Source organism: Ambystoma mexicanum, chromosome 7q (genome assembly GCF_040938575.1).
Source record: "Ambystoma mexicanum isolate Mex_15411 chromosome 7q, UKY_AmexF1_1, whole genome shotgun sequence".
NCBI lineage: Eukaryota > Metazoa > Chordata > Amphibia > Caudata > Ambystomatidae > Ambystoma > Ambystoma mexicanum.
The window spans coordinates 794,611,064-794,633,765 of NC_090941.1; the positions used below are offsets into that span (position 1 = coordinate 794,611,064).

A 22,702-nucleotide genomic window follows, 5' to 3' on the forward strand; every position below is an offset into this window, starting at 1 on the left:
GATTGGATTACTGACCTCAATTGCAACTCCACCATAAACTCCAACCACGCTTGTGCCTGGTCCGACCACCACATCATCATCTTCCACCTACCAACGACCAACCCTCTCACCACTCCCACGATACCTCCAGCCATTCCCACAAGGAATAAAAAAGACATCACCAGGGACAAACTACTCCCACTCATCCTTCCTATCCTGAATAAATGTGTGTCCCAACATAACGACCCCAGTGTCTTAGTAGACATCTTCAATCAAACACTGCTTAAAGCCCTTGATAGCATAGCACCGCCTAAACTACGGAAAGCTAAACAACAAGCCCACATGAATTCCTGGTTCACCCCGCACTTAAGAGCCTTACGCAATGAAAAACGCAAGGCTGAATCACTCTGGAAGAGCTACCCATGTGACCCTAACAAAGAACGCCTCATCATCAGCACCCACAATTACAAGGAAGCGATTTTACAAGCCAAAAAGGAGACCTACAACCAACGTATCATACAAGCAGAATCCAATACTAAGGAGTTATTTAAAATCCTTAAAGAATTGGAAGCCCACTCCCTCGCTCCCGACACCTGCACCAAAGACAGTAAATGGTGTAACAACATTCAAAACGCTCTCCTTAATAAAATCACCACCCTGCAATTGAAAATTAACGCCAAACAAACTACCCTACTCACCAACCCCCCCACTAAACCTTACACCACTCCGACGGCCCCCTTTACTCACACCCCTTTTAGCTTCACCCCACTCACCATCCTCGAGGTCGAAAACATCATTCGCAATTTAAAACCCTCTAACTGCCAAGGTGACTCCTGCCCAGCACCTATCATTAAGGAAGCGGCACATGACCTCGCTCCTTTTATAACCACCTTCATCAACTCTTCATTCCTAACTGGAACGGTACCCAACAACTTAAAGGACGCGTGGGTTATCCCCCTCCTAAAAAAAACAACTTTGGACCCCGAAACACCAACTAACTACAGACCTATTACCACTGTACCATTCCTACTCAAAATACTTGACAGAGCAGCATACCTGCAGATTCAGAACTACTTAGAAACCAATAACCTCCTTGGCTCAAGACAATCTGGTTTCAGACCCAAACACGGGACTGAAACAGCTCTTCTTGACCTCAAAACTCAAATTGAGGACCTTAACGACAACAGTAAATTGGCCCTTCTACTACTACTGGACTTATCCGCTGCCTTCGTCTTGGTCAATCAGTAAATACTATGTCGGCACCTGAAGTCCGCTGCCCACTTCTCTGACAACGCATCCAACTGGATTAGGTCATTCCTCGACAACAGGCACAATAGAGTTTTCTCACCTACCGCATCGGCTGACCCTACACCAGTCCCTTGTGGAGTCCCGCAAGGGTCCTGTGTCTCCCCTACTCTCTACAATGTCTTCACCAAACCATTATTTGATGTGCTTGACTATCTGGGCGTCACCTACACGAATTACGCTGATGACACCCAGATACTCATACCCATTACTGGTGACTACATTGTTGACTCTAAAGCCCTTAATGACATTTACCTTGTCATACAAGCATGGATGACCCAGCACGAGCTGTGCCTCAACGATGACAAGACTGAGCTTCTCATCTTAGGCACGCAACAGAGACTTAACAAACTGAGTCCCCTGTTTAGCTCCTTTAACATTGACGGTAACCTAATTAAAGTTTCTAAAGATACCAAAACTCTGGGTATCTACCTGGACGCCTCCCTGACTCTCACCCGACAAACTAATGCAGTTGCCGCTGTGTCTGCCTACACCTGTAAATTGATCTCAGCCTGTCGCCCATTCCTCACCGCCCAGAACTGCATTACCCTGGCCAGGACCTTGGTTATGTCCAAATTGGACTACTGCAATACACTGTACCAAGGTACTAACCAGGGTAATCTCAACAAACCCAAAATAATGCCATTAGAGTGGCTCTTAATATCCCCCGATCTGCCCACATCTCAGAATCCAGGAAGAACCTCAGCTGGCTCTCAGTCGCCCAAAGGATCTCCTTGAAAGCACTGACCCTTACATACAAATGTGTTAACCACCAGGCCCCCTCATATCTAGCTTCACGATTTACTCAACATATACCAACGCAAGTACTTAGATCGGCACAATCACAAGGTCTTGCGATCCCTAGATTCAAGCTTCAAACTGCTGGGGGTGCCAGCTTCCCTGTCTTGGCAGCCAAGCTTTGGAACACTGTACCACTCACTATCAGAACCCTACCATCATTTAACCTTTTCAAACACTAAGCCAAGCTCTGGCTAGTTACATCTCACTAACAACTGCTCCTCTGACTCTGGACGGGCCTCCTGGGACCCAGCTCTGCTTTGTTCCGGCACTACTGTTCTGCCTTTTGCCCTGATTTGGAACGTCAATTGTATATTTTGTATATTTTTTGTTCTCAATCTGTTGGTACCATTGTGATGAAATGTCATACCTGTAACTTGTCTGCCAAGATATGCGCCTGGTTGCCTTTGGGCCTGGTCTGCGCTATATAAATAAAACAAATACAAATACAAATACAAATTCTACGTGCACTGTTGTGCCAGAGATCAGACAATATAGTTAAATAGGTGCCTGCATTCTTGATGTATTGTACAGAAGTAGAGTGCGCTCGAGTATTACGCGTTCATGGAAAGAAGCCATTTTGCTTTGGATGACATTACATGTAAGGAAACACATGCTCAGTACATGGAGCTGTGCTTTAAATGAACGAACCAGGTACACATAGATTGCTGTGTCCCGGATGTTATGTATGCTCCATGTACTTAGTGTGTACTGTTTTCCTTAAATATACCAAACCACTGGTTACGTGAAAAAAAGGACCTCACTAAACATTCCAGAAAATGTGAGTAAATGTGGTTAGTGGGAACGGGTCCAGACCCACAGCACTCAGGAGAGTAGGGGAATCCTCCCACCGCTCACTTCTCTTTTTTTTCTATAGGGACACTGAAATCCATTCACGCAAAATCTACAATATTCTACATTAAGCTCCTTAAGATCGGTGCAGGTACAGTTATTATATACTGACTGACTATACTTTTTTTTTTATATAGAGAATACCTTTTTTGAAAGAAGGGTCTTTCGTCCCGGAAACCCCTCTTCCTGGGTATTAATCACCTTAAAGTATTACGACATGGAGGGCTTTTACCAAACAGGAGGCTCTTGGAACGCGTTTGATGTGTTTTAACTTGTCCCTGGAGGAAGCGCGAGGCGTGACGCATGCTATATCCGACAGGACCTGTATAAAGGCTGGCAGAGGGATGGACAGGCAGACACCCAGGAGAGCTCCACATTTCCCTGAACACAAGGACCACCAAAGAGGGAAGCGAAGATGAAGTCCTGCCCGCTGCTGCTGCTCCTGTGCGCGGCTTGCACACATGCTTTCCCCGCCCTGCCTGTGACCGCAGAACCCGAGGGAAACATCGAGCTGGCCCAGGTGAGTTCTGGCACCCCAAACCGATCTCAATCGAGGCCAAGTTAAAATACCGAAATGTGACACTTGGGCTCTATGGTAAGGGTTGTTAATGGTGTGAGGACAGGCGTTACCAGCGGGGGTAGAACACCCACTCCGCACCAGTACAAGCGCACTTGGGCAAATGTCCCTACAACAAACAAAATGTTCTATCAATGGATTTGTGTACCAGGGCAATGCTTGCCCTAGTCCTCGTCCTTTACTATGGTGCAGATTGCACTTAAAGTATTTTTTTGCTTTAGGGCAATTGTTTGCCATAGTGTCAACACAAGCATCTTCATTTTCATTGGGACAGACCTGAAAATGGAAGTGAAACGGTGCAGCACAGTGCTTCTACGCCTCCATTTCCCATCTACCCCATGTTGCTGCAGTGGCGATAAAGGCTCTGCCGTGCGTTTCTCCTCTGTTTTACTAGTGTGTTTTGTTTTATGATGGCTTCACGAATGGATTCCTATGGAATCCACATTGGTTTTGCACCTGCTAAAGATCAGGCATTTCCAAAGGAATTCATTAGTAAACGCCATCTACAAAGTGTTATTTACAGGAAGTGTTTACTTTTTCACAAGGAGAGAAAAATGAAAGGGTAAAAGCGAGTTTTTCTCGCTTTACTCTTTCCCTCTCCCCTTCACCTTTTGAATGTTTAAATATGCACACAGGACACCCCGCAGCACGCAGGACACCCCGCAGCATGTAAGTGCTAACATTGGTGGAGACATGCACGCAATGTACATTTGACATAGAAGCAAGCTGAACATTTCTGCAATTTGCACAACATGATTTGGTGATGGTTTCGCTTATCTCTCGTGCAATAAACGTTAGGGAATTACAAGTAGGAAACCTAACACCTTCGGGTATGTCCGCATGGTAGATTGAAAGACGTGTCAGTGAGCATGCTTTCATATTTGAAATATGAGAAAAGGTATGTTAATAATTAGGAATCTTACTTTTCTTCTTTTGTATTTTATTTTCCCTCAAAACCAGACCATAGTGCTAGAAAGATTATTTATTGTCGAGCACAGGGGTTATCAGATGTACTGGGCACCGATGTGTAAGAGGCTTTGAAGCTTAGGGACAGGGAAACAACACCATTGCTGTTGCCCAGGTGATATAAGATCCACCACAATGTACAGGAAGAAGCAATAGATAAGGAATGATTTGGCTCGGTTATACAATGAGGGTGTTTTTAAAACAATGGTATTAATGTTGGATAGACATCCATTTGTTTGCAACATTTTGTTTGTTTTGGGGAGATATTAGTAAATGTATTATTGTTAAATTCTGTACGGATGAGATCAGAATAAAATGTTTTCAATTATGACGACACGGCTTGTGGATAGTTTCAACCTGCCTCGTTTTGGTAGTCCCCTGTGTTGAAAATTGACAATATTTTGTGTTTCTTTTGGGGGACAGCCATCTCGGATTTCCTGATTGTAAACCTGCCCTGACTGAAGGCGCAAAGGCTGAGAAAGAGATAGGGGGGACTGTGTGCTGAACAGAGGATGTTTAGTTTAGTTCTTTATTTCGCAACGCCGAACCCTAAGGTAACTGGACGTCAGAGAGCAAGTTACAACAGATTATAGACATACAAGATAATAACAATAAGTGCAAATGACCGGGTTACATGGTGGTCGATGGGCAGACACCGGAAGAAAATACAGTGGTGAGACAGTGGTTGGTATGTCAGACAATGGGAGAGGTCTTGTTGGTGAGCCAGGACATAGTTTTTACTCTGAAGGTCCAAAAGGATGGTTCTGCTCTAAGGTTCATAGGTATAGCGTTCCATTGTTTGTCAGCTAGGGCCGGGAAGCTGGAGCCGCCTGCTTTTCTAGGGAGAATTTGGGGATGAATAGACAGTGAGAATAAAACGTTCTAGTTGGTCTGGCTGATATGTGTTTGTTGAACTTGTCTGCCAGGTACTTGGGGGCATCATTAGAGAGGCATTTGTGGATGATGACAAGTGATCTAAGGGTGATTCTGTCTCGTACACGGAGCCAATGGGCATCGTGTCTGAAGTTGGAGATGTGAGAGTGCCACGGGATACTCAGAGCTGCTCTGAGGGCATTATTCTGCAACACCTGCAATTTGTTCAAATTGCACTCTGAGGTGCCAAGGAAGAGAGTATTGCAGTAGTAGATTTTTGAGAGCACTAGCGCTCTGGCTAGGGAAATGCAGCTGGAAGGCAAAAGGAAGGCTTTGGAGGCCTTTATGAGCTTATTTGTGTAAGCCGTGGAGGAGACTGTGGTGTTTACTTGTTTTTTGAGCGAGAGTGTGGAATCCAAATAAACACCTAGGGTTTTGATTTATTTGGCCACTGTTATTAGGTCACCATGTATGTTGATTGAGGCGTAACTGGGGTCCTGTTTGCTAAGCCGTGGTTGGGGGTCGACGAGAAGGAGCTCAGTTTTCTCGTCATTGAGGCATAAGCCGTGTTCTGCGATCCAGGCTTGGATCTCCAGGTAGAGGTTGTTAATCCGTATGGAGTGCTCTTCATAGCAACCTGATAGGGTATTGAGAACCTGGGTATCATCAGCATAGATTTGGGTATGTGACACCCAGGTTATCAAGGCGGTCGAACAATAGCTTTGTGAAGATATTGTATAAGGTCAGCGAGATGCACAAACCTGCAAACAGCTGATGGAAGATGAACCTCAGGGAGCAGAGAAGGGAGAGAGGGCAGCCGAGGAGGCTAGATTTGAGAGCAGCAAGAGTGATCATTGCAATTGCAGCCTCCTCCCGTTGCTTATATAGTGGTCCTTGTCCAACTCTCGAGTATGAAAGTAAAGTCCCATACCAAGTAACAAGTGGTTTACGCTTCACGTTTACTCCCTGGGGGATGTTCATTTCATTTGGTGCCAGAGTAGGGACACGGAAAGGAATTAACGCTTCTGTTGTGCATTTCTCCTATGCCATCAAAGTCCTCCTGCTTTTATGTCAGAGTGATATCTGTGTGGTAAACGGATGGTTTCTCATACAATCTACCCGTTTTTAGAAGTTGATAAAAGTAGGCAGATTCCATAATGATCCATAGTAAATGCTATCTGCCATGCATTGTATTACTGGGACCTGAAGGCATAAATGTGATTTTGCCTGTTTTTACACTTTGCTTTTCTGCTCTGTTTTGGAAATGCAGAAAATTGCATGGTGAGGACCCAACAGCACATAATAATGTTGATGGTATCCTCCATGCAATTAACACTTAATGTAAAATGATGTCCTATATGTCCATCCTGACCCCAGAATGACTTCCAACATCTCTAAATTCCCTGGACAGACTGGAGAAGCAACTTAAAGGTCATTCAGCACATTTGTAATTGAATAAGAAAGTGAAGGGGCAGCAAGAGCAATTTCAAACTAATAGGAGTGAGGTGGACACATCCCCAGGCTGCTATCTCCAGAAGGACTGCAGTGCATATGTAGAAACATATTAACTAGTTCCATAAAATGCAAAACAATAGCATGCTTTAATACCATGCTATGAAAATTGTAATTTCTATCACTTAGGCTGGGCACTAAAAGTACCCATTCTGCACAGTGCCACTACTATTGGGACATAATATGTACCTATGCACTGCCATGTATTTCTTGAATCTGATAGCCAAATATGGCTATTCTTGCATCTTTATGAATTAATGTCTAATGTGCTTTTAGGAGTACCTAAGGAAATTCTACAGCCTCAACACAGATGGAACACCCGTTGCAAGAAAGAAGGGCAGCCCTTTCTCTGAGAAGCTTCAGCAGATGCAGGGGTTTTTTGGCCTGGAGGTGACCGGGAAGCTGGACTCCAACACCTTAGAAGTGATGCACAAGCCCCGGTGTGGAGTTAACGATGTCGGTGAATACAGCCATTTTGGTGGACGTCCTGCATGGAGAACAACTGCTTTGACCTACAGGTACCCTCACAGCTAAACTTTTAAGTACTTTTGAAGAATGTGTTCTACTGTGTTCACATGCACATGAATGGATCTAACATGTCTTCTTTCATTTCTATCTGAAACAGAATTTTGAACTACACTCCGGACATGGATCAGGCAGATGTGGATACAGCCATCCGGAGAGCCTTTAAGGTCTGGAGTGATGTGACCCCGCTGACCTTTACCCATATATACGATGGCACGGCTGATATCCAGATCTCCTTTGGAGCAGGAGGTATGACTAGACTGGTGTGCAGAGGTCATCCTGTCCTGTGTACTCTATAAGTGTATACGATGCCTCAGCTCTGTACTCCTGCAGATGAAGCTCATCTCCCATTTTCTATTTCCAGTGCATGGTGATTTCTACCCGTTTGATGGCCCACATGGAACCCTTGCCCACGCCTATGCCCCTGGGAATGGGATTGGTGGAGACGCCCACTTCGATGAAGATGAAACCTGGACTGAAGAGTCAGCTGGTAGGTGATACCCATATCTGACAAATCCCCAAATGTGCCGTACTCATCAGATTGTGCGACGGTTGCATTTGTGTTGCATAACAAGGACTGATAACATCCACATTGACATGTAGCACAGTACACTTTCCTGCAGGCCAATGTATGTTCCTTTTTAACAACATACATTTAATCTAATACTAGCATTTGAAATTAATTGTGACTTTTCGTGATTTATTTCCAAAAGGGGTAAAGAAATGGAACACTTTTAAGCATCTCTGTTTCAAACACATCTATTACAGAGTTCTTTTGCGCGTTAATAATCTTGAATGTATAATTTAGAAGAAAAAATCAACTTAAGAAGGTAATAATCACAAGAATACCTCAGCACCATATAATCATTATTTTAAATTAATTGATCAGATATGAGAGTGATTACAGTCGGTATACACAGTACTTTCTTTATGTTCACTTGCTAAAGCACTCATAGAAATGTCAGTCCCAAATGAAGAGACCATTGTGTAGTTCATGCTTTAATCATGTCTAATCTTTTGGCGTACTTTACTGCTAGACTCACACAAGAGGTTCGACCATAATAGTCTACAAGACAGTACCTCATATACATGCCTTGCCAATGTCTAAATCGTCCTACATTTTAATCAATTTTTTTATTTTTCCTGAATAATTAAGAATAAAATAATACCAACTAATTGAATGTTCAACGACTCTCTGTTTTGGTATGAACATTGCCATTCAATTCATGTCCACACGTTTTTTACTCAAAATATAGCAAGTGCATAGACAAGAATACATGAATACTGCAATTAATGTAGCCAACAATTTTAGTGATCCCGCTGGGACAATTAATACCAACTTAACAACTCCAGAGCCCCTGGCCCGAATGGCTTAGCTTCGGCGGTTGTTAAACATGACGCCTTGAGCTGGTCTCTTATTTTGTTGTCATTATATACAAAAGTATGTCTGGCAAAAAAAATACCGGAGTCATGGGCCACTTCTATCCTTATCCCTGTTTTTAAAGCAGGAGAAAAAACTATAACTGTTAACTATATAATTCTATCTCTACTTGATACCACAAGCAAGACATTTGCCCCTATAGTGCTTCACCATCTGCAGAGCTGGCCTGACGAAAATAAAATACTTCATCCATTCCAGTCCGGTTTCCGTGCTGGATCTAGCACCTCGTACAATATCAGAATAATTGACGCCATTGTGATTAGAGCAAAAAAGCATGGCAATCCGTCGGTATTTGTCACATTTGTCAACAAGTTGTGGGAGATCCTGTCACTCTACAGATGCCCTCTTTGGCTCTGTGAAATTGTGATTAAATTGCATCAAAATAATACAGCCCGGGTTCATCTCGATAATGGCAGGTTAACTGGCCCTATTAAAATCAATAAGGGTGTTAAGCAAGACTGCCTATTGGCGGCCCTTTTATTTAATCTGTATATCACCAATTTAATTCAGCACATTGAAAACCATGCGCAGTGCCCGGTTATATTTAAAGACATCAAGATCTCGGCCCTACTATATGCTGATGACCTTGTGATTATAGATCACACTATCACGGGCATGTAAGCGATACTTGAAGAACCGGGCAAGTTCACTACCGAACACGATATGACCATCAATCTAAGCAAAACTAAAACCATGCTTATATCCTCCAGACCAGTTAATTGACCTGAAATGAGAATTAGTTGGGGAGTTATTGATTATACCCTCTGCTACAAATATATTGGGGTGTCGATAGACAGCAAACAAGGATATCCCACCCTTCTTGCAAGGAAAATATATCAAGCAAGACATATCATTAATCTAGTCTGCAAATTTGTTCTGGGGTATGCAGGATATACCTTTAAGGGAATCTTGCTGCTCTGTCGCCAATGGTTTATTCCAGTACTTGTTTATGGTCTTGATGCCCTCACCCTTCCTAATCTCTCCTGGCTGGATATAGTCGACGGCTATTTTTGGCGGTCGATATTCAATCTCCCCAAATTGTGCCCTATTCAATATATAAGGGTTGAATGTGGACTTACTTCTATAAGGGCTATAGTACAGTATCAAAGAGACTTGCTCCCCTTGAAAGCCAGGTGTCATCAATCCAGTGATATGCCTAGGATTATGGGTAAAGGAATCCTTAACCTAGAGCAAGCCAAGGCCTCCTAAAAATATGTCCAGCAATGTTTGGAATCTTACTCTACACTGAACTGGTCCCTATTCCGCTTCAAATGTGGGGGTTTAGGATGATTAAGAGTGCTTTTATACATAAATCTCAGATGAAAGACTGGACTGACAACTTTGAACGCATGGAAAAATTGCATAATTATACTTTTATAGAATGAATAATGTACAGTTACCACAGCCCCCAACAGAACCTGATAAGATGTCCCTCCCCTGCTGTATGTAGATTTAGATTTTTTATGTGCCTAAATCATGTACCAGTTAGAGCAACTTATGGCACACAATGGCAACTGGCCCTTGACCAAAGAATTTGCCGTATTTGTAATATTGATGGTAATCTTGAAACAATCAGACATATTCTGACAGCATGCCACAATTTAATAAAAATCAACTCAGTTGTAGGGTGTTAGTACTTTCATCTAACATTCATGACAATTCTAGTCACTTCATCTATGAACGAATATAAACTTTGCAGCGCTTATTAGAGATGAAGAGAGGGTATTAGATACATAGCTGTCTGGGAGACATCGCGCTAGGATTTGTTCATTCTCTATGAGAATTATTAATGGTTTTATGATGCAAATGGAGATTTTGCTAATGGTATACAAGTCATTCTTTTGATATAATTGTTATATAATATATGTATTGTATTGTTTTATGTATGTATGTATTGTTGGCAAAACATGTGATTGTTTATGTGTTAAATTATGAATTGTTGTAAAAGTTCCTTTTTTTCCTGAACTATAAACAACAATACAATAAATACCAACATAACTAACTTTTGTAACTAAAAAGTGTATCAAATTGAACTAAATCAAGTATGAAGGAGTTCAAGCATCAGATAGGATGGTTAAGCATTTTTAAATGGTCATTAGCATGTATGTGTAGCATTACTTATCCACACAAGTGGAGTAATATAAATTGTGTATACAGAAGTTGGTTTTCAACCTAACAGAAAGTTGACCTGTGCAACAGCGAACTGTGCTTAGTCGATCTGGGTAGATTGACAAGCCACAATATCCTGCAAGAGGGACGCAAAGTCAATATTAAATCCAACAGTAAAGTGGACTAAAAGAAACGGGCTTTCACTTCTACACACGCCTGATGTAGAGGGAATTCTGTGGATCCCACTTCTTGGTCTAGTTGACTAACAGGAGCCCTCGGAGCCTAAACACAGTGGTCCCGATTTACAAAGAAGCCACTGGGAGTGAAGCCTGCCTTGCTTTGGACTTGCATTCGGACCAGTCTATTTAATTTGCAACAGCAATTCCTCTGAGTAATTGACTTACCTTTGAATTACTACTTATTCACTGATTCACGTTAATCAAGAGACAGCCTAGTTCAGCATTAGCTGTTTTTTTCATGTGTACTGAAGCCTTCTCTCTTAAGTGCCAAGGACGAGTATGCACGTCCTTTTTGCGTAGACTTACATAATAGCCTGGCACTTAGGGCAACTATTTCCCAGAATACATTGCCATGTCTGTTCATTCTAGGAGACGATTACAATGTGCAGTAATGTAACAAGACAATGGTTACAGTCGCCCTTTTGTAAAGTGGTCTACACCAGTGCATAAAACAAGGACAATTGCTCACAATATGGATGCAATGCATGCACCTAACACAACAGCTGCGTGCTAGCCACTCTGCAAATGCAACCATGCCAGTAAACGTTAATGCTAGAAGCATAGGTTTCACTGAAGTTCCAAAGCGGAACCCACAATGTAAATCATTGACATTGAATCACAAAATGCAGGCCGGTTGCTATGATTGGTTATGCATGTGTAATTGGTGGTTTTCTCTCCTCTATCCCTGGAGTCACCACAGTAATTCTGTTAAGCAACTTCTAGGCCTTGTTCGCTACTCTGACCCGTGCAACATGGCTGTGAATCATTTAACAAATAGGCTGCTCGCTATGCTAACTTTGCTACATCCTATATGCTCCCCTGACTAATACCTTTCCACTGACTGCAGCCCTTATATGCTGCCAGAGGGCAAGATTCATGCTCTGCCTTGCTTGGATAGCCTGGTAAGTCCAGATATACCCTCTAGATCCAGGTAGACAAAGATTGACTCTGGTGTTCTGACGCAGGCCTTAGGAGGCCCTCAGAAGATCAGGCAGACTCTGGAAGGTCAAAATAGCCCCTGGTAGGCCCAGGCATATGTTCAACTGTATGTCTCCTGTATCAATTGCTCTAATGACAGCCTGTATTCAGACTGGCATTGCTCATTTAACATTGCTGCAGTAACTAGTGTACTATCAGTGATATTGAATTTGATTAGAGTTGTATAACACACTGTATTGTAGGCAAGCCATTTTAAAAGGCTTACATGGTTGGACAGAATATGTTCCGAAAATGTCATCTACAATAAATGCTAATAATGAAATAATCACATGATAAGCAGTGTCCTAGTACATATCTGTTTTTGATGATCTTTTTACACTTTGTTTTTTCAGGATACAACCTGTTCCTTGTGGCTGCTCATGAGTTTGGCCATTCACTGGGTCTGTCTCACTCCAATGACCGCAGGGCCCTGATGTACCCGACCTACTCCTACACCGACCCCACCCGGTTCCAACTTCCCCAGGACGACGTTGATGGCATTCAAGCCCTCTATGGTGAGCTGAACTCACACTCACCTTACTCTGTTCACTTTCCTACAATGAGCAATGTTGTAATCGCCAACAAATTGTATCTTCTTTAAAATATAATTACACAGCAAATGAAATATAAACACAAGTATGAGATGCTTTCACTGCATTCAATAGTATTGCATAATATTTGACAGAGATTCTGAAAGAGGATTCGTTTTTCTTTGCTTAGGTGCATCCCCAAACCCAATTCCAAGAACACCAGCACCTACTAAACCAACTACCACACAAACGACACCCACAACCACCACTCCAGCCACTAGCCCGTCCAACTGTGACCCAACTCTTGTTTTTGATGCCATTACTACCTTGCGTGGAGAAATCATCTTCTTCAAAGACAGGTACGAGTTGATTTAACAAAAGAAACATTACGTTCACTGTAAAATGTGATGAATTGAGAATGGGCCGGAAATTGGTATATCTGAAAAATATACAATTGACCAAAAGCAGACGTGCTATCTATTTAAGGTCTATTAGCTCTGGGTACAGCTCAACACCCAGCCCCTCTCTAAATGATAGGCTACACGGTTACAAACAGGCCGGGTTAATTGAATTTGCCAAAAGTTGAACTTGTTAGATGTCTGAGTGTTCTTCACTTTGTTTGCGAAATCCAAATTATATTTATTTCGCTGATCATTTTTCTGTAGACGAAGAGGGAGCACATTTGCAAAAAGAGAACAATTAGGTTTGGTGAAAAAGATTGATTCTTTAAGAACACGTTTTTTCACATAAGAAATCAATGTATCGCATAAAAAGCATGTTTTTTACGGTTTAGTATTATTTCATTCAATAAAGTGATTTATTAAATATACATAATTTGTTTGAAAAATGCATGAATTCATTATTTTCCTATTTGATTTAGAGTGGCGATACGTTCCAAGTCATTGTGCAGAAATAGCAGTTTTTCAGGTTGTCAAAATGATTCACTATTTGCAAAATAAGTTTGTCCAGCCTAACAACAAACCTTGCTACTTTATCCCTCATAATCATTAAAGGCAACCAAGTGCTTCACCGTTATTATCATTTGCAAAAATGTGAATTAACCTTTGAACCTTATTGTTCCAAAACAGCCTCTTCTGGCGGAAGGTGCCCCAGGCCCCAGAGGTTAATAAATATGCAATTGCTTCATTCTGGCCAGCTTTACCATCTGGGATCCAGGCTGCCTATGAAAATCAAGAGAAGGACCAGGTTTTCCTCTTTAAAGGTAATTTACCTGTTCTCGATCAGTTGCGTGCTGCCAAGTCTGCAATGATCTCTTTTACCCATTAATTCGATGCTGCACTTTCCTGTTGCTTGTTTATGATCTGATTTATACACTAAGGGCCTGATTCACAAAGCCTTTTTTAATGGAGTTTTCCCCATTCAAAAACCCTTTTGTAAATCAGGCCTTAAAGGTGGTTAGAAATGTCTCCAATTTTGGTAGTGGCCAATTGTCGCAAGGGAATTCAGCTGGGTCAAGTGATGCACCTGCTGTTAAAAAAAGCTGTTTAAGCGGAACCTCTCAGGGTTGAATCCTGAAAGGCCAACTGAGCTTCTCCTCCTGTGGATGATGAAATGAGTTCCAACAAGCTTGAGTGTAATATCATTTCTCAGAGTGTTTTCAAACGTATGCATTATGACATTTGTGAATACTATCCCATTGGACAGCTCATAGATTCAGCACTCACCTCTGACAACGGAGAAGCTTGTGCTTTGCAAGTAAGAACTCAGGTAGGGACATACTACCAATGTATCCTACTGAAGTTAATACATTGAGTACCATTCAATTAAATAATAACAACTATTGTTGCAGTAGATGAAAGCAGGAGGATGTCAGTGGATAGTGCTAAGTTACAATGGGCCTCATTACCACCCTGGCGATACGGGGTAAACGGTGCCGTAAAAGGTGCCGCGCCTTTTACCCCGTAACGCCTCATTACGAGGTCCCCTCGTGGGACCCAGGAAGCAACGCCTGGTCAAACCAGGCGTGCTTAGCGGGTCCCGCGAGGGGAAGAGGGAGCAAACAACGGGCCAACTCGTAATGGCCCGTTGTTTGCTCCCTCTCCCATTCCCATTCAGCCCTATGGGGGCTGAAATGGGAATGGGGAAGGACTGGGTCCGGGTCCTTGGAGGGACTAATTACCGGGCCTTCTGAACTCGGAATGGCCTGGTAATTCCTCATTCTGAGGAACCGGACCCGGACGCGATTTCGACGGCAGCCATGCCGCCAATAGCGGCATTGTTACCGCCGAGGTCGTAATGAGGCCCAATATGTTTTGCTTGTGTAACAGAGTGCTATATTACTTCCCTCTTCTTAATGCTTGCATGGTCTGTGTTCTAGTGACACCCTCATACTATCAACATAGTAAAATCAATCATTATCTGCAGAAAGAATCCAGCATAGTGCCTCAATTGTTAGACTTCAGTTTGGCTTGGCACTGTTAATGAGGAGGTTTAGGTTATCTGAAACACTAAACCCTGATGTCCACATGAATGTAGCAGATAAATAATTGACAATGATTGACAACTTTACACTTCGCATAGTACTACATAAATGGTTAATGATGTTTTAATACTTTTAAATGAGGTTCGAGAAAGGATCTATAGGCTTTTCACAAAGTGCATTACCATAAATAAAAGGCAGTAACATGGTGTATACAAAAATCCTAACATGCAGCACTGTGGTTACTTTGACATTGGGAAAGCCGTTAGTAGTTCTGACATGTTCCTGATAGGTAACCTAGGACCTGGCATTGTGCTAATTATCATGACATCTGTTGTATATAGGATCCAAATACTGGGCTCTTCAGGGATTCGACATACTGCCAAGTTACCCTAGAAACATCTACAAACTTGGATTCCCAAAAACGGTGACGCGGCTCGATGCAGCGGTGCATCTTCAGGACACCGACAAAACCTACTTCTTTGTAGGAGATCAATACTGGAGGTAAGGAAGGAGAGCTTTATCGTTGGGTTTACATAATAAGTGCTCTAAGAAAAGCAGAGGTTTTCCATAGTGATTCTGTCGAAATTGTGCAACTGAGGAACATAACACTTGCTTTCACAGCATTCTATGGCCTTACACTTCTAAGTCTGCCGAAAGGGTAATGCCTAGAGATGACCTCTCACTTTCATCAGTCCTTTGTTAAGGATATCTACTTGGACTCATGGTCATTCAATAACAAACATCTATTTCATTTATGGGAGCTGTCTTGAATAGAAGATCAAGATATCTCCAACTTGGAAATCATGGTTCATAGTTTCCAATAATAGGGCATCAAGAACAGAAAACTGACAATTTCTTTTAGCAATATTTGCTCATCATTAACCTTCTGAAACCTTTTGTTTTATCTCAGGGCTTTTGATTTATTTCACCACTGTGAATGTTCTAATTAGCAATGTATACTGAAGTATACCTGTAATGAGGAATGGTGCTAAAAAGTGCATCATAGTTAATTGGAATGCTGTTTTTCCTCGCAGGAAACCCCATCTTTCGATTGACATTCAGTTTTAAATTTTTATTGTAAATGGTACTTCTTTTTTAAATTTGTGTTGGTTTTATGAATAATCTCCGAATTCAACAAATGAATGATTGCTTCTTCAGAGAAGACATTACATTGTTGCTCCTAATCATTTCTTTTAGTTATGATGAAGCCCGTCAGGTCATGGACAAAGACTCACCACGAAAGATAGAAGATGACTTCCCAGGAATAGGCAAAAAAGTGAATGCTGTTTTCCAAGATAATGGTAAGCAGAGGAATCAGTTAAAACTATCAACATCATTAAACAATGGGGTATTGTGAAGAAACTATAACATTTTAGTACACATAGTGCATCACCTGTGTCATTAGTTCTGGTATTAGGGAATTTGTTGCTATGAAATTATCCATGTGGAGTTGTAGTCTTTTGGATTTTTTTATGGATATACGTTGTTATTGGCGAAATAAGGCAAGTAAGATTGTTGGCATGCCACTGTCCACATTCATCTATCAAACTTTGTCCAATGTCAGTACATTGAAGAACTAAGGTTAAAAAACGAACATGATGTTCATGCTGTTTTATTTTCGACAACTGTAGGGGATTTGTGTTATAGAAATGGTTTGTTTATATTTACAGACTTAATTTATAACTTCCATTTTAGAGTTATAAATTGACCACCAAGGAAGGTTTTGCCCGGATACCACCCCATCCACATATTATAGCCATATGGTATCAGGGAGGGGTCATTATCGCGGCCAACGGCCATACTTTGGGGAAGGGGCACTATCCAAAACGATAATGACCACTCTCGAGGTCTACAAGGCTATTAGAACCTGATGGTAGTAGCAACACATGTTTTGGAGTGTTTGTGGTGCCATTAAAATTGGTGCTTTAAGAAAGAGTAAATTAAATAAACAGAGCTAGTGAATTAAATGTGGTTTTGTTTTGCAATATGTTTTAAATATGGATGTCATCATAAGTCAAGCATTTTAATTGCAACTTGGTTAAACTGGAAAAGGTTTAATATGAACAAGTATTAGGTGTAAAGGGTTTCTACATAAGAAAGCGAAAGCATTTTGCAATGTTTTATCTTTCTGTTTTGTGTGTTAAATAGCATGTTGCGGCAGTAAAGAAGGTCCTCTAAACGAGGAATTGTCCTGTTGAAACAAATTCTTGCCTGAAAATTGCATTGTTGTTTCCCTGTCGAAGATAAGATATTCAGAATTAAGTCAATACATGTAGTCATTGACTACACACCAAACATTCAGATTGGCTCCCAGGGGGTCAGTAACGCTATCCATCTGCTAATCACATCTATGGACTAACCCAATGTGGGACAGTAAAGATGATTTAAAGTGCTTTTTTTGTTATCACTAGGCACAACCAGGCACAGCATAAAAAAGTAATTTAAATGAAATACATCCCCAACCCAAACACAGCACAATGATGCTTAATGGACACACCTTGCTGCATATAACTATACAGATGACAACTTTGTCAGTAAAGGGTCATAAAACACCAAAGCTGGTCTTAACATTCACACACATACATGGAAAGATGACACTCTTCATTTAAAACTGCAATACATCAATGCAGTCTCTATACAAAGTATTCACTGTAGTAGAGGTGGAAACCAGTAACTAGATGTCTTTTGAACTCAATTCATGGCTTCTTCATGAATTCGTCAGAATCTGTGGCCATCTTACAGAAGTGTTAAGGCGATGTAAGTGCACTTTTGCATGATATTAGTTAGCCCCATGGCAAAACTGCACCTGTTCAAAAAACATGTTTGTTCAAGCCAGTCTATCACCAGGGAAGTTGTGCCTTTTGCTAATACTATTCCTTATTAGCACTAGGGTAGTGATCTGCAACCTATGGCTCTCCAGATATTTTGGACTATGATTTCCTGATCCTTCACCATTGACTATTCTGGCTAGAGCTGATGGAAGTTGTAGTGCAATACATCTAGAGAGCCAAAGGGTTTAGACCCCTGCACCAGATCAAACATTGTGCTAGTGCAAACATGCATTGAAAGAATGCATTTTTGCACGATTGTGAGTTTTTCCACAGTACTAATACTGAGCAAAAGTATACTTCCACCATGTTAATATTTTTGTTTTTTAATATGGGGCCAGCTGTTATCTTTCATATCCAAGCAGAATATAGACATGAACAATTTACTGGTATGTTGTAAAAAAAAAAAAAAACTATTTACCCAGCTATTCAAGTTATTGTTATCTCTTATAAAAATGGCAGATAAGCCAACAAACCACATGCACCTAAATATATAAATTAACCACTTCATCAGAGAAAACAGTTTTGAATTTCATTTCTCAATGGGAAACAGCAGATTCTCTAACGAGATGCACCACCCATTATCACTCAGCTTGATATGATATGGCATTTATAACGCGCCTATACACAAGTGTTTCAAGGCGCACCGAGGCAAGGGAGGGGGAACAAAGGGAGGACAGACAACAATCCTACTAGGCCAGGTGTCATTCAGATCGCGCAAGTGCATGGGATGAGGGAAGGGACAGTGCAGTAAGTGGGAATAGAATAATAACTATAAGTAAATGTAACGGCCAGCAGGTGGCAAGTGCAAAGGTAAGTGCAGACATCAGGTGTCAAGTGCTGGTGGTGGGACTGTAGGGATACAGAAACAGTCCCCAAGTGTGGGTGTTGCCAGGCAGGCAGTACAGGCGTTTGTGACTGGTGGGGGAGGGACCTGGGCCCGAGGTCAGAGGGTGTCCAGGTAACCAGTGCAGTTCCGGTTACAGCAGGAGGTCAGCAGGGGAGAGGTGGAGAAAAAAAAAAGCAAAGAGGAAGATTTTGAGGTGCTTCCGGAACCAGAGATGGTTCTGCTCAAGTTTAAGGGATGCAGGGAGGCTGTTCCAGAGGGAGGCCCTAGCATAAGAAAGAGACCTACCACCAACTCGTTGCTTGGACATAATCTTATAAAATATACCAACATTGCTAAAATTATGTAATCAGCCATCATTACAACAATCTATTCCTTGGCCTAAAAAAAATGAGCCCATTCAATTGAAGTTTCTACTGATGGACTGTTGATACAAAAGCATCTTTGTGATCCATACAAGAAGTGGTTTAGGCTTAAGAGAAAATAGAATGTACTCAACCTGTATTAAATAAAGAGAGGTCATTTGTACAAGTACCCATCCAATATAATTATAATAATTCCCTTTTTTCTTTGTAGGACTTTTGTACTTCTTCAGCGGGCACAAGCAGTTTGAGTTCAGCATGAAGTCTAAGAAAGTCACTCGCACACTGGAGACTACCAGCTGGTTGGGATGCTGAGAGGACTTCAGAAGAAGGATGAAATGGAAAGGAACTCGTTTTTCAAAAAGTTAAATAATATTTTTATAGAAATGTTTTCTTTTTCTAACAGCACTGGTTTACATTTCAGAAAACGCTTATAAACTATGTAAATATTTGTTTCTGGTCAAGATATTTGTAAAGAGTATTGTTAATTGATTTATTACTTCTGTATGTTTGTGCAACTTATTTATATATTTGTCAAGAAAAAATAAATTATTTATGACTAAAAATACTTTTCGTCTGAAAAATAGCTATGTGATTTCTTATAGCATGTACTAAAGTTCCGCAAGACCCAGAAACCTGAACTTTTTCTGCTACAAGAAACGATTTGACTGAGTCCTGTCTTGTCCAGAGCAGTAGGCAACATAGTTTGGTATACATGGTGCCTAATTAAAAAAAGAAAACAGGCAAAAAAGCACAGATTGCGGTGCATAAAACTAGTGAATGGGAAACGGATTCACACAATAATGCAGAATCCAATGGTGGAAAGGAAAACTCTAGCACCGGCCACACCCACAACAGCTCCACAGCGCAGAAACAGATAGTGCCATGCGCCCACATTGCGCCATCACTGGAAGCACTAAACAGGCGATTGCATAGCACAATTATACAGAACACCTCAACACATGGTTGGATTACTTACCAATTATCTTAATTTCTTCCACTACTACTCCTCATCACAGTACTTACACTATGAAGGCACTCTGTGACTACCATTCACCGGCAATCACCATTAATCCTACTCCTGCTCTACTTTGTCACAGTATTTACACTAGTTAGGCACGCTGTAACAATCATTCACCAGAAGTTCTCATTACACCTACCCTTACTCTTCCTCATCACAGTACTTGCACTATGAAGGTGCTCTGTGACAATCATTCACTGGTAATTCCCATGACTCCTACACCTCCTATTCCTCATCACAGTACCTGCACTAGGAATGCACTCTGTGACAATAATTCATGATAATCCCCATTACTCCCACTGTTGGTCTTCCTCGTCACAGTTCGTACACTATGAAGGTGCTCCGTGACATCATTCACTGGTAATCTCCACTACTCCTACACCTGCTCTTCTTCATCACATTATTTACATTATAAGGGTACTCCATGAAAATCATTCACTTGTAATTCACATTACTCTTACCCCTCCTCTTCCTCATTACAGTACTTACAGTATGAAAGTGCTCTGCAACAATAATTTGCTGGTAATACTCATTACTTCTACACCTACTCTTCCTTGTCACACTACCCACCCCACGAAGCATACCAAACATATAAGACTGACACCTGCTCATACCATTAAGCATTTACGTTGCCCCTGCACAACGGAAGAACTGGCCATTCCATGGAGAGTTACAAGCACCTTCCTCCTCCAAAGAGAGAGAGAGGCGGAAGTGTGGAGGTCATTCCTCACAACCTCAGACCAAGAGGAGAGGGGTACAAATCCATGCACAATGGATAGGCACATATGGACTCTGTTCAACAGGCCTATGTCAGGAAGCACAAGGCCCCTAGCCGTGGATAGTCCAAACCCGCTGACCATGGGAAAGCTTCGACAAGTAAATCAGACGCCAACTTGAAAAAGGCCAGTGTCCAGTCTCCAAAAAACACAGGTGCAACAGTGATTACCTCAAACTCCCTCCGATAAGACCACTAGATCACCAAGAGGCCATATTCTTCAAAAACCAGTATCCATCGCAAAGTCGACATCCCAATAGAGATGAATCAACCCAAAGAAAAAGAGAAGACCAAAGGGGCGTCCGCCACATAGAACGACTGTCAGGAGAAAATCCCTTACTGAAGTTAAGAAGCCCAAATAGAGCAAACAACAATCATCCTTATCATCCTCACCATCCAAATTTAGTCCGTAGGGGTGAGCGGTTAGCAGGAAAGGAAGACATGGCTAGACATCTCTGCCACCAGCAGCCTCCTCTGACAAAAATGTTTACGTCGGAACAGATTCTGAGGAACATCGAAGCATTAACCTTAAATCGCGGGACTGTTCTGAAAGCTCTGAAAAACATCAGTGAATTTAAAAATCTGAAGACAGACAACCTCATTCTAGTGGAGCCATACCATAAAGCACAGAAGGCAAAGGCATACCTCCAGAAAAGAGCTACTGCTCTGGGGCATCTGATCAAAGAAGGAGCTGAAGATCTTCTCAAATGAGGTCACTACATTACGGAGCTGCAAGGGAACACACAGGAGTCATCAGAACAAACTGTCAGTAGGCTCCCTCTGGCTTAGCATCCACTCTATAGGATGAAAACGGAGGCATACAACAGGAGCAGCACTCGGCTTCAAAAAACATATGTGAGAGATTCGCCCAAACAAAATAATGTCACCAGTAAAAATGACTCTTTAAAGGCAATAGATTCCAAGAAAGAAGAGAGGCTTCCAAGAAAAAGCCCGGCAAGGCAAATGTCTGAACAGTTAACAAACGAAGGCAGCTCGTCCCCAGAAGTTTTATCCCAGACTATGGGAGAGAGACCGGCAGATGAGGTTCACTCCAAATTTCTAACGCCAGCACTCACAACAAATCAAAACAATTTGTCAACATTTGCACCGATTAAACAACTTTGGGCTTGGCTCCCGAAAGCTATGACAAAAACTTCAAATAAATAGCAACCAACATCATCACGCAAAAGCAAGATGTTCATTACAGAAGTCCCTGAGAGAGGAGAAAACACTGTTGAAGGAATTTCAGTGACTACTCCTTTAAAAATGGCGTCATGGAACACTAGGGGACACAACCATCTGACAAAAGTGGGAGACATAAATCTTGGTGACTTTGACATCTTTACTTTCCAAGAAACCTGGCTTTTTGAGACACCATCTATGGAGGGATTTGCCACAGTTGCCTCTACAGCAATCAAAGGCCGTTTGTGCCACCCCCCGGCAGGACTTTTAGTTGCGGTTTGTTCAGTTAGCGGACCCTCTATTAAAAAACATGTCTCGTTCACCCAGAGCCACCTATCGGTTCTGGTGAAGTGGGAACACTTCGATCTCTTGCTTGGAACCATTGTGACCACTTGGCTCGTCATATTCACAACATATTGGAATCCTCAGACTATTACAGATAAGAAGTTTCTAAGCATTATAGAAACGGAAATTGATGAAATCTACGCTGGCTTTAAAGCAGCACTAATTATAATAAGTGGAGGCTTAAATGCCAAATGCCCGAGACTGCAAAAAAACCC

General features: G+C 41.8%; 1 protein-coding gene across 1 annotated transcript; it reads left to right on the forward strand.

Annotated features, from left to right (window-relative positions):
- Window positions 1-3,277: 3,277 nt before the first annotated feature.
- Window positions 3,278-19,748, forward strand: LOC138527760 (matrix metalloproteinase-18-like). Its single transcript, XM_069639043.1, has 10 exons — window positions 3,278-3,454; window positions 7,139-7,380; window positions 7,488-7,636; window positions 7,752-7,877; window positions 12,508-12,669; window positions 12,875-13,043; window positions 13,773-13,906; window positions 15,469-15,628; window positions 16,325-16,428; window positions 19,379-19,748. Exons 1-10 carry the CDS (start codon window positions 3,350-3,352, stop codon window positions 19,477-19,479), a joined length of 1,452 nt encoding a protein of 483 aa, XP_069495144.1. The 5' UTR covers window positions 3,278-3,349; the 3' UTR covers window positions 19,480-19,748.
- Window positions 19,749-22,702: the final 2,954 nt, after the last annotated feature.